At 51.8% G+C, this 12,803-nt stretch overlaps 1 protein-coding gene across 1 annotated transcript in view; it reads left to right on the top strand.

Moving 5' to 3' along the window:
- The first annotated feature begins 10,019 nt into the window (after positions 1-10,019).
- MAP4K5 (mitogen-activated protein kinase kinase kinase kinase 5) overlaps positions 10,020-12,803 on the top strand; it is a 61,446-nt gene continuing 58,662 nt past the window's right edge. The window contains exons 1-2 of the mRNA XM_065635509.1: positions 10,020-10,186; positions 10,478-10,676. Coding sequence (XP_065491581.1) covers positions 10,569-10,676 — 108 coding nt within the window. The 5' untranslated portion in view covers positions 10,020-10,186; positions 10,478-10,568. The remainder of the gene's footprint in view (positions 10,187-10,477; positions 10,677-12,803) is intronic.

The following is a 12,803-nucleotide window of genomic DNA, read 5'->3' as shown; positions in this document are numbered from 1 at the left end:
GCAGCAGCATCCCCGCCCGCCGCTACGGCGTGGCACGGCACGGCACGGCACGGCCGCCCCCCGGGACACCCGCCCACGCCGCACCCGCCCACGGGGCAGGCACACGTGGGGCATCAGGCGTGGACACGCGTGGGGCAGGCGCGGGCGGATGCACGTCCCATGGGCGTCCCCACACCCGGGGCACCCACCCACGGCGGGGGGGACATGTCATAGATCATAGAATCGTTTCGGTTGGAAGAGACCCTCAGGTCTGGGCCCCTCAGCTCCAGAAGGACAGGGAACTGCTGGAGAGAGTCCAGCGCAGCCACCAAGATGCTGAAGGGAGTGGAGCATCTCCCGTGTGAGGAAAGGCTGAGGAGCTGGGGCTCTGGAGCTGGAGAAGAGGAGACTGAGGGGTGACCTCAGTCATGGGGATCAATATGGAAAGGGGGAGTGTCAGGAGGATGGAGCCAGGCTCTTCTGGGTGACAACCAGTGATAGGACAAGGGGCAATGGGTGCAAACTGGAACACAGGAGGTTCCACTTACATATGAGAAGAAACATCTTCGCAGTGAGGGTGCCAGAGCCTGGCCCAGGCTGCCCAGGGAGGCTGTGGAGTCTCCTTCTCTGCAGACATTCCAACCCGCCTGGACACCTTCCTGTGTAACCTCACCTGGGTGTTCCTGCTCCGGCGGGAGGATTGCACTGGGTGAGCTTTCGAGGTCCCTTCTGATCCCTGACATTCTGGGATTCTGTGATCATCAAGTCTAACCATAACCTAACTCTAGCACTAAATCATGTCCCTAAGAACCTCATCAGGGGGACCTGTAAGGAGCCACTGAAGGAGGAATGTTGTTTTTACAAAGCGGGGGACCTGGCGCCCCACCCCAGCATGGGGGGGAAGGACTGAGAGACATTGGACTATGAATCCTTAATGTAAAAGAAAGCCTCTTCAAACTAATCCCGGAATGCAAACTGTTTGTTTAAAAAGTTAAGCTAGGGGGAAGGGTAACCAAAGAGCCAGGAATCCATATTTTAAATAGATCGGTAAGGGGAGGGGGGCTATTAGAATTAGATGAATGAGATGGGTAAACTGAGGCAGGCGTTGGGTAGTCTAAACCCTGCAGTTCCCAACCAATGGGGAACAGGGGAGGGAATTTGCGGCCGGGATTTGAGGGGGGATATAAGCAGGGGCTTTTTGCCCTATTCTGCGTGCCTACCCTTAGGTAGAATACCTGGTCTTGCAAAATCGTTAATAAAATATGCTTTACTGAGAGATCCCACCTGGGCCTATTCTATTGGCAAGGTAATAGTTTCCTACAGACCCAGCACGACCAGGGTGCCCCCACGCCCAGGTCACCCCCACCAGGGCACTGGACTCACTGTGGGGACACCCACATGAGGGACAAACACCTGAGCCCAGCCACGGGCACCCACACCCAGCAGCATCCACAGAGAGGAGATAAATGCTGTACGTGCACAGATGCAGCATGAAAGATGCAGCTCAAGGACCCGGGCTTGGGCACCCCTGGGGAAGATTTAGCTTGCACCTTCCCTCCAGATTTCCCTCTAGCAGCAAGTGTTTGCCACCCCATCTTTGAGATTGGCTCAGTGTTTTGCCACGTAAGACCATGACTCAGCCTGAGCACACAGGAACGCCCAGGTGCAAAACTTCGGCAAAGGAGCAGCAGTGCTGGGTCCGTGGCCCAGCTGCCCCAAGGTGTCCCTTGTACCCTCAGCCAAAACATCGCACCTGGAGGGATCACAGAGTCAGAGAGCGGTTGGGGTTGCAGGGACCTCTGGAGATCCCCCAGCCCAGCCCCTGCTCATGCAGGGTCACCAGAGCAGATCACACAGGTCGGTCCAGGCGGGTTTGAATGTCTCAGAGAAGGAGACTCCACACCCGCTCTGGGCAGCCTGGGCCAGGCTCTGGCACCTCCCAGCAAAGAAGTTTCTCCTCATGTTCAGATGGACCCTCCTGTGTTTCAGTCTGTGCCCGTTGCCCCTCACCCTGGCGCTGGGCACCACTGAACAGAGTCTGGTCCATCCTCTGACACCCACCCTGAGATATTGATCAGCATTGATCAGATCCCTCTCAGCTTCTCTTCTCCAGCTGAACAGCCCCAGCTCTCTCAGTCTCTCCTCATCAGAAAGATGCTCCAGACCCCTCAGCATCTTTGTAGCTCTCTGCTGGACCCCCTCCAGTAACTCCTTGTCCTTCTTAAACTGGGGAGCCTAGAACTGGACACACAACTCCAGCTGTGTCCTCACCAGGGCAGAGCAGAGGGGGAGGAACAACCTCCTTCGACCTGCTGGCCACACTCTTCTTAACGCAGGGATGCAGGGGCCATGTTCTGATTTCTTTTTCTTTGCCTCTCTCTCTCGCCAGCTGCAGCATCCCAGGCCTGTGCTTATTGAGCAAACCCAGGAAAAGTGTCGAAGGCCTTTGCAATGCCGGCTGCTCGCCCAGTCCCACCCGCACAGCGCAGGCTGCCATCCCGGCGAGCGCGCTCATCCTTGGCGTGCCCAGCTAGTGCTTGTCCGTACTTTTGATGCCAACAAGCTGCTGGTCAAGTCGTCTGAAGCTGCAGCCCTGTACTGCTCTTTGGAAGAAGAACAGCATGGCGCCCGAGGTATGATCCTTAAACTGGAAATGTGGCCGTCGCCAGAGGATTGTACAGGCCAAAATCTGGAAGGATGAGAGGGGAACAGACCCCAGACTGTGTTTGCAAGAGGAGATTTTGGGAGAGCACTGCTCATTTCTGCACACTGGCCTGCAGTGGTTGGGGAAAGCCGATGGCCATCCCGCTTTGCTGGATGCTCAGGAACCGGCAGGATCCACCCGTCATTTTTGAAAGCAGGAAAAACATTAAAACATGAACTGATTTACTGTTCCAGGCTACTCATCCGTGCCAAAGCCATGTGCTGTTGCGCTCCCATGGATATGCTGATAGTTAATTTCTAAGCGCCTTCTCCGATACTCCGCGACTGCCTCCCGTTGGCTTCCTCCCTGTGCTTTCAGCATCACAGTGAAACAGATAATTTTGGCTCACTGGAGCTGCTCAGGTGGCAGGTGGCTGAATCCTCCTGCCCATGGCTGCCAGCACCGCTCAGCCGCTCGCAGCCTTGGCAGAAGCTCCCTTACGATTTTTAGAAATAACCTCTGAAGTCGCATGTGCCTGTTGCTTCTTTGAAACGGCATTGCGAGGGGGGATTTCTTACGCTGGGGGCTGTCAGATATAGCTTGAAAGAGGAGATTAAAAGAAAAGCAGCTGGGAAACAGAGAGGGGGGAAAAAATGGATGGAAAAGGAGATCCGTCAATTTGAAAGTCTAATTAAACTGAGATGGGCTCAGGTCCTGTTTTCTTCATTCACTTTGAGAATTGCTGCTTAGGCCAAGCTTGTACTGCCCCATTTACTGGCATTTTTTCCCTCTGTCTTTCCATTATGGCACCTGGTATCAAAGGGAAAGAGGAGCGGAGAGGTTTGATCCTGTGCTGTGCTGGGGGGGTTGTCTGCATGAACTCTCAAGGCTTTTTCCTGCATTATTTCCTATGATCCAAGCCATGGTTTTGCAGATGGTGTCTGTCGTTTCCAGGGGGTGACTCAGCATTCGTTCATTTTCATACACCATCCATCCCTTCACTGATTCATTCTTCCTTTATTTTTCCGGTTGCAAACAGCCGTTCCTAGGAAGCCTCCTCACGTTCCTGCTGCCTGAGCCGCCAGGTCGCAAAGAGCTAATTTCACAGCAGACGTGCCGAACAGGCGCACAATGGAAGGATTCTTGGGGAAAAACAATACCAAATGGGGGAAAGGCAAAAAGAGAAAATACCCTGCAGAGAGAGGCCACAGCCAGGGTCCCCAGGCTGGCGTGCCAGGCCACAGAAAGCTGAAAAAGCCCCAGAATGAGGAGAGAACCTGGACTTAAATCCATCATGTGCTCACGCAGCTTGCAGACGCAGTTTCATAATTCACCTTGATTCGACTGGCCCACTTACCCAGACAGCATTTGCAGTTGTTTTTCATATCCCCAGCCCTTCACAAACAGAAACCGGCTGCGTTGTGCAATCCTTATGCAAGCGGTGGGGAATGGACGCTGCGAAAGCTCTGCTCTTTCTCAGGTGCCACCAAATACTTGCCGGGACTTGCTGCCGAGGGAAACGGTGCCGTCCCCACGAGTTTTCCTTGCCAGGACACAGACAAGGTGCTGTCTTCACCCTGAGTGACAGATCTGTTCTTATGGTGGTTACACAAGGTTCTCGAGTACGTTCGCTCCTTCCCCGCAGTTATTATTATCACTTCTGCCTTCTCGGGCTTCACTTTGTCACTGCTTCTGCTTAATCACATGGGATAGTAAAAGGAATATAGATCTTCACTGTGTTTGAAGAGCATTGCAAGGAGACTGCTCGCAAGCAGGTACACTCTGTGGCAGTGATTCATCATCGCTGTTTTAATTCCTGTAACTTTATTCTTGGGTTAAGAGGCCAAAAATTCCTAGCAAACATCAAAAAGTATTAAAACAGAATCAGCTTTTCCCTCACTCTTCTTGAAAGATGAAGCCTTCCTAACATCTTACTGGTTTTCTCTTACTGCAATATTTTGAAGTCAAGCGGATCTTTGATGCTTAGGAAATCCTTCTATTCCTGCTGTTCCTATTTCTCTCCCCAGATAGTGTTTATGCCCACCTACATTTGCGTGGGGCTTGCAACCAGAGGAATTATCTTTGCTGCTTCTGTAAACAAGATTGCACACTATGGCTGTAACGCAGCCATCGTATTTCACTCGTAGAGGAGACGGAATTTCAGCAGTTAATTAAACAACTAATCAGTCTGTGTCCTCCCTTCTGGAAGACGCTCTGTGAATTGAAGGGACTATTTAAGAAGACGAAAAGCCATGTAGATAAAGGGCCATCAGCCCAAAACTTCAACCAATCTTCCTTTCTCTCATTTCTCCTTAGAGGTCAGTAAGATCCCCCCCCTAAGCCCAACTTCCCATCTATTTCCAATATTGTTTTTAATTTGTTCTTTCTCTCCTGCACTGACAGGCAGAGGGACGCCACAGTTGTTTCAAAAAGATGGACCCATTTTCAATACGTAGTGATTTCAAACTGGGTCCATCTCTTTGATGTATATTCAAAACATCCTTCCTTGTCAGTCTCTTTTTTTTTGCAAACGTGGCTTTAGTAAGTCCAAGCCAAAATCTGTGCGTGCCAAGTTTGTTTCTAGGATTTCCCTCTGAAGATACACATCGTCCAGGGAAAGGATTCCAGCTCCTCTTGCATCTTGGCAGAAATGACCGAATCCACCTGCCTGCATGATTCAGCAAGATATTCACAATATGTTCCAGCCAGGTTCGTGCACCTGGACACAGGGAGAACAGCCAGGTTTCCAGGCGATGCTCTCAAGTCCGCTTGTTAATGATGCTTTTAATTAAACGGCCACATTTTCCTGCATCCTCGAGCTGCCTGTTTCACCTCTGCCCTCCCATGCCGCCCAGGGGAGGGAAGGGCATCCAGCTGGTTTCCTTCCTTTGAATGCAAACAGCACAATCAGCTGCAAAGTCTCCTGAGATATATCGACGTAAACAGGGTGACACAAAAATAATGTATAGCTGCTAGTGCTCCTGTTCCTTCCGTGAAAAACAAATCCTTGCACAAGGACCTCAGTTAAAGCTGGCATGGGGGTCTGAGCTGTATCTTCATTAATTCTCCTGCTCCTGCAAGCGACACAAGTCTCCTGACAGCCTGCAAAGGCTTTGCTCTCCCTTAGTGACTTTTCTCTCTTCCCAGAGCATCTCAGCAAGAACCCCTGGAGAGATCCTCAGTCTATGAGAGAATGACGATTTCTCAGGCAAGTACATTCCTACATGGGACATAAGAAGCATCTCACAGGCCTGGATGCCATCTCCTCCTCCTTCTCTCACCCAAAGATCTGTTGCCAAGATCTCTCCTTTCTGCTCTTGCGACAGAAATAGCATGTTCCCTTCAGAGCCTCCTTACCCAAGCTCTTTAGGTTTTTTCCAGGCATCTTTTTGTACTTGTCATCATGTGCTCACAGCAACTGCCGTCCCAGCTGCTCCAAAGGGACATTCCAGCAACAAGAGACCGTTACGGTCCCTGTGAAACCTGCCCAGTCCCACCAGCAGAGCTCAGCAGGCAGGCAACGCGGCGTTACCAGCACTGGACGCTGCCGAGGTGATGCCGAGAAGCTTTAGTGGTTCAGCATCCTGGACTCAGTGGTGGGAAGCTGCCCACAGAGAGCCTGGAAATAGCTCCTTGCTCATGGCCATGGGGAGATGGGGTGAAGCAACAGCATGTGTTTCATCAGGGAGGAAAACCAGCCTGAAAAACCCAAAACACAAGCTTAGCAAAAAAAAAAAAACTACATCTCGAATCATAGGGAGGATGCTGCAGCATTTCTTTGGACTCCGCAACAATGAAGTTTGAGGTAAAATATGTGTATTGCAAGAATCAATGAGAGGGAAAAGCTGCAGGCCCTCGAGTTGATTCGTGGGTCTTCGGCCTTGGCATTGCCATGCAGCTGATCTATTTTATTATTTAAACACCTCGCAAACATGAAACAATCCCGCACAAAAGAATTGAATACCTTCCGTGTGAGGTTGTTAAGACTATGTGAAATTAAAGATGTTTTAGCAGTCTGAGGAATACTAAGGCTGAAGTATTTTTTCTTCATGCTCAGAGTTTCTTATTTGACAATGAACACGCGTTCACACACACGGCACATTCTGCTGCTTTTAAAACCACCTTTATTATATTTTTCTGTTAGAAATTTCTCCAGTTTTGCATCTACCGTTACCAGTCTCATTAAAATAACCTTGGCTGTTCTTCCTCTTAACACTACAATGCAAACAGATCACATTCTCTAATCCTACGTAATGCCTTATGTAAAACCACTTAACATTCCTTTTAAGGCTGGGACCCATCCAGACGAAAGATGCTGCATAAAAGCACATTCCTTAACACGCTTGACCAGAAAAGCAACGTGGTCTGGGGTGGAAAATACAGAGTGGGAATCGGCGTCTGTTCAAGAGTGCATGCCTGGCAGCATGCAGGGGCAAAACAGTGGTCAATACAGGAGCTTTTGCATTAAATTGCAGTCGTCGGACAGCCCTTGGATCTGTACGACGTTCTAGGAGGCCAAGTCTTAATGCACCATCTGCTACTGGAAAATGAAATGGCCCCTTTCCTGTGCTGTCATCTGATGGCTCGTCAAGAGCAGCAAATCAGTAGAGCGAAAAGCAGCGTTTGAACCCTCAGCTGAGGAACAGAAAAGAAAGAGGACGCAAACAGCTCGCTATCGGGAGTGCAGGAAGCTAATTTGTGGGGGAGAGGTAATTGTTTTGTTAAAAATCGCCTGAGGAAATACAGCTCCCTAAAGGGTAACTAGTTTCTTCTGTATTTGCTGGGTGTTCAGGAAAACATACGTATTTATGTTGGAGAGAACATACAGGATGTAGAAGGATTTCAGAGCACACGGGGAAATTAAATGCCAGTCTCTTTGAGTTAGCAGTCCCGTGCTCCCCTGCCTCCCTGGAAGCAGGACAGTTTACATTTTTGAGCCAGATTCTGGCTTCAAATGAGCCCATAAATAAAAACCCAATAAAATCAAGTGCCACTAGGCAATTCCCGAGAGCCTGCACACATTGTCTTTGAGCTTAACCTAAAGCAACACGCCGATCCCAATGAGTTATGCTGCAGATTGTGTTTCAAAGGACGATCTTATGCAATCAGCGCCGCTGCTTCAGGTACTCACACCTGGAATTTCTAAAAGTGCTGGAGTAAGCTTAAAACCCAGGCTCCATTTTAAACTGTCAACAGACTATATCAGAGCTGCGTGGGCTCTCCGACTGCCAAAGAGGCAGAATCTGTTCTTAAATAACCAATACACCAAAGACACTTGTACATCTGGCATCCATTTAATCTTTTTCTACCTAACTTTTGCAAATGTATTTCCTGCATTGAGTACATGGTATTTTTTGCACCTACAAAATCACGCCTCCTTTTAGGCCTTAGTGATTTTATGTGCAGCAAATACTGCTGCTATTTCCAGCATTCCTGCAATCCGTAACCCCACCTTGGGGTTTCTTAATTTGTTTAGCCCTCATTTGAGAGACCATAGGTGAGTTTTGCTCAGAATTTCAGCTACCTAGCTGAAAATAATTGTTTTCCAAAGAAGAAAAGGCAGATGCAGAATACTTGCCGTCTTGCAGTTCCACAGAAGCTCTTTTGACTTTAGGAGCTGAAGGATGCAAGTCCCAACAAGTATGAGTTAATTCTCATGTGACTATCATTGCAGTGGCTGCCCACAAAGCTAAATACCCACGAAAAGGATTACGTGGTGCAGCTGCAAGGTTGCAATTCAGGTTGCAAAGGATGAGAGACACTGAGCCAGGGAGTCCTACTCAGTGCACGTCCCCATTCCCTCCAGCTGGTACATCTTCCTCTTCTTCCTCCTCCTCCTCTGGCACCTCAGCCTCTCTGGGAGCAGCTCAGGTCCAGCACTCAGCTCAGAGCAGGGTTTTGCCCCGGCAGCTGTGATAACTGCTGCCAGGATGCACATGAACAGCTCTGGCGTCAAAGATGGAAAGCTCAGCTTGGTGTTGGGCAGAAGCATACATATGGATATAAATAAATTATATATATGTGTGTTGTAGGCAAGCTGGGGGATTTCCTCCAGCCTCAAAGCAAGGGGTATGGCCCAAAAAGCCATGCCTGCCACCACACTTGTCTCTCCACAGCGAAGACATGGGCCTGTTGGAGAGGGGCCAGAGGAGCCACAGAAATGACCCGAGGCTGGAACGGCTCTACTGCAAGGACAGGCTGAGAGAGTTGGGGTGTTCAGCTGGAGAAGCTCCAGGGAGACCTTATTGTGGACTTTCCGTACTTAAAAGGGGCCTGTAAGAAAGATGGGGACAGACTTTTTAGTATGTATGTAGTAATAGGACAAGGGGTGATGGGTTTAAACTAAAGGAGGGAGATTCAGGCTGGACATGAGGAAGGAATTGTTGGCCCTGAAGGTGGTGAGAGCCTGGCCCAGGTTGGCCAGAGAGGTGGTGGCTGAACCATCCCTGGAGACATCCCAGGCCAGGCTGGACGGGGCTCTGAGCAACCTGAGCTGGTGCAGATGTCCCTGCTCATGGATGAGCTTTGAAGGTCCCTTCCAACCCAAACCATTCTGTGACATTCTGTGATTGTATGAGCTCCATGACACGGCAGCCCCAGGCTCACCCGTTACTGAAGCTCATGGTGTCACCTCCAGGACAGGCAACGGGGCCTCCAGCCGCACCAGGGCCTTCCTGCACCCCCGGCTCTGCCTCTACCAGACATAGAGACCACCCGACCCCGGCTGCCCTTTCCCCACCTCGCGGACCACAGGAACCCCACAGAATCCCAGAATGTCAGGGATCGGAAGGGACCTCGAAAGCTCATCCAGCCCAATCCCCCCGCTGGAGCAGGAACACCCAGATGAGGTTACACAGGAAGGTGTCCAGGCGGGTTGGAATGTCTGCAGAGAAGGAGACTCCACAACCTCCCTGGGCAGCCTGGGCCAGGCTCTGGCACCCTCACCATGGAAGAAGTTTCTTCTTATATTTACGTGGAACCTCCTGTGTTCCAGTTTGCACCCATTGCCCCTTGTCCTATCACTGGTTGTCACCCAGAAGAGCCTGGCTGCATCCTCCTGACACTCCCCCTTTCCATATTGATCCCCATGAATGAGGTCACCCCTCAGTCTCCTCTTCTCCAGCTCCAGAGCCCCAGCTCCTCAGCCTTTCCTCACACGGGAGATGCTCCACTCCCTTCAGCATCTTCGTGGCTGCGCTGGACTCTCTCCAGCAGTTCCCTGTCCTTCTGGAACCCAGCCCCAGCCGAGCCGCGGGGCCGCCGGAGCCGAGCGGCCTCAGGGCCGCAGGGAGGGCAACACACTTCCCGCAGCAGCAGCCATCGCAAGGCAGGTTTCACTCCCGCCGAGGGGCGGGGAGGCGGGCGGTGGGCGGGCCGGGCCGCGGCGGTGCTGCCGGCCGCGCTGTGGCGCTGCGGCGTCGCGGAGGCCCCGCTGCCGTCCCGGCCCGACCCGGCCCGACCCGTCCCGGTGCGTGCGTGGGGGCCGGGGCCGCGGCGGGAGGAGGAGGCGGTGGCGGCGGTGGCGCTCCCTCTCCGGCGGGACAAAGGGCTGCGGGCGCGCAGGTAGGAGCCGGCCCGGCCTTGCTGCGGGCGGGCTGTGGCTGCCCCGGCCGGCGGGCGGGCCCGCGGCGCCTCCTCAGCGCCGGCCGGTCGGGACCTCCCTCCCTCCCTCCCCACAGCGGTTGTTCCTCGCCGGTTTCGGCGCTTCCCCGGGGAGCCCCGGGAGCCGCCGCGGGCTGCGGAAGGCGCTGCCCCGCCGCCAACGGCCGCGGCGACCGCCCGCTGCCCGCCTTTGTCTCGGCCCCCGCGGCCCAGCGCCCGGGAGCCCCCTCAGCCGAGCGCTTCCCGCCGCAGGAGCCATGGGCCGGCTGCCGCGTTAGCAGCGTCCCCGGCCGGAGGGGAGAGGAGCGGAGCGGCCGCGGTTCCCCTTCCCCCGGGGCTGGAGATGGAGCCGGCGGCGCGGCCGAGCGGGGATATCCTGAGGCGGAACCCGCAGCAGGACTACGAGCTGATCCAGCGGGTGGGGAGCGGCACCTACGGCGACGTTTACAAGGTGAGCGGGACGGGCCGCGCTCGGGGCTTCTCCCCAGCCCGGGCGCGGGGGCCGGGGCGCCGAGGGCTGGGACACGGCGGTCCCCGAAACCCGGGGGGCTCCCCGACGAACCGCAGGTTTCCCATCTCCTCGAACGCTTTTATTTAAAAGTATTAACTCGCAGCGTTGGAGGAGGGTTTCCCCGCTCTTCTCGGTGATATCTTAAAGGTTTGAATTGGGGAATATTGCAGGTGATGCTTTCGGCGTTACGGTGGAGGATGTGTTCGCTGTACCCGCCTCCAGAGCGCAGCAGTTAAAAGCACCTGATTAAAAGGGTGCGAGTTTATCCCTGAGGTTAATAATAGCCTGCAAAAGGCAACAGCAGATTAAAGCTCCTCGGGAGCTGGAAGGGAGTCACGGTTCACGGTGGAGTTAGTGGTGCAGATCCAGTTGGTTCTCACGAACTGGGGTGCGCTGGTGCTCACGAACTGGGGTGCGCTGGTGCTCACAAACTGGGGTGCGCTGGTGCTCACCTCACAGAGCCACAGCTGTGGGAAGCAGAAAATAGGAGAGAGGAGCCCCTTCCCTGAACATCGAGGGATGCTCAGCAGCTTTTCGACTCGGGTCACGTATAAAGAAAGTCTTAAAAGTTTTCAGCCTGCGTTGGGCAATCTGCATTTTCAGCTGCATGGAAGAGTGGGGTGATGCTTTACTCTGAAAAGCTGCTGAGTGTGTTTAAAATAGACCTGACACAACCGACCGTGCAAGAAAAGGTGTGTTGCTCTGCCACATAAAAGGCGGCTCGCACTGGGGAGGGCTCTTTGCTAATGCTCAAATTGAGGTTTTATAGATGGATCTTGTTCCCACCACCCCTTTGAAATGGTTACTTATAGCCTTGGGGAGTTATTTTTAAAAGTTTTCACGGTGCATATTCACTTTCCCTTTTTATTTTTTTGCACTGTGGATATTTCAGTCCTAGGGAATCCAGCCCTAAGTCCTTTAAAAGGACATTTCATTTTTCGTAAATCTGAAACTCAGCGTACCTTGAGCTGCTTTGTTTCGTTATGCCCGAATAGTCCGGGGCAGCGGGATGAGAAGTAACTAGTTGTGTTGCAGAGAAGTGGTTTTGTGTCATCTCTTTGTGGGGGAAAAAAAAAAAAAAGAAATATTCTGCTTGTGATTATCCTGGTAATTGGCGGAGAGCTGTGCTGACATGTCACACGGCTTCCGGTTCCGGAGCTGGTTTGAATTCATGGCTCTGCTCCGTGCCATGTAAACATATCCCCTTAAAAAAAAAATAAAAAGAAACCACAACCCTCCCCCCCCCCCGCCCCTCCATTCTTCGGGTTGTGAAAAATGTGCCTTGTATTCCTGAAGAAGTTTGAGCTCGGAATAAACCCGAGTGTTCCCATAGTGCAACCTGGCAAGATTAAATCCAAGTCTTCAGCAGTATTTTTAGACGTTGTTATGAGTCTAAAGAAGTATGAAGTTAATGAGTTTAAAGTAGTTTGAGAGCCTACATTTGTTTCTAGGTCATTGGTTTGCTCTTTGTTTTTACAAAGCCCTGCAAACAGGCAGGAACTGTATCAAAGGAATACGGAGTCGGGTGGCACTAGCTGGTCTGACAAATGTGCACGGCGAACTTATTTTTAAAAATCATTGATGTTATTTTAATTTTAAAGTAACTAAGGTAAACCTTTTTTTCTTGAAAGGATTTAAAATATAAACATTGTACTTTTATTTTTCTTAGTCGTAGCACAGATGGCACATCTTGTGCCTGCTGAGGACTGTAAGGGGTGTTTATAAAATACATTTCTTAGTGAATATCCGATTGTCCTTATGTTGCAGAGCTCGGGCAGGGTTTGCTAGAGAGCGCTCTTAAGTTAAAACGGAATTTTCCTCTCACCTCTTCAAGAGGTTTCTCTGCTCCATCGCTAATAATGAGTCACCAGCGTCTCCAACGCGGTTGTTTTTGGGATGTCTAAATGAGGCAGCTTTTCTGATTGTGGGAGAGCTGCCTCTTCCTCAGATGCTTTTTGGTGGTGGTGGTTCATGCCTCAAATTCTTCTTGGGGCATTTGGTAGCGTTTAGAGTAATTGGCTCTTTTCTGGATGTTGAAGGTGGAGGTTAAGCAAATATTTGTGTTCA

This window comes from Caloenas nicobarica, chromosome 5 (assembly GCF_036013445.1).
Source record: "Caloenas nicobarica isolate bCalNic1 chromosome 5, bCalNic1.hap1, whole genome shotgun sequence".
NCBI lineage: Eukaryota > Metazoa > Chordata > Aves > Columbiformes > Columbidae > Caloenas > Caloenas nicobarica.
The sequence above is the reverse complement of the archived record's forward strand: the minus strand, read 5'-3'. Positions and strand labels throughout refer to the sequence as shown.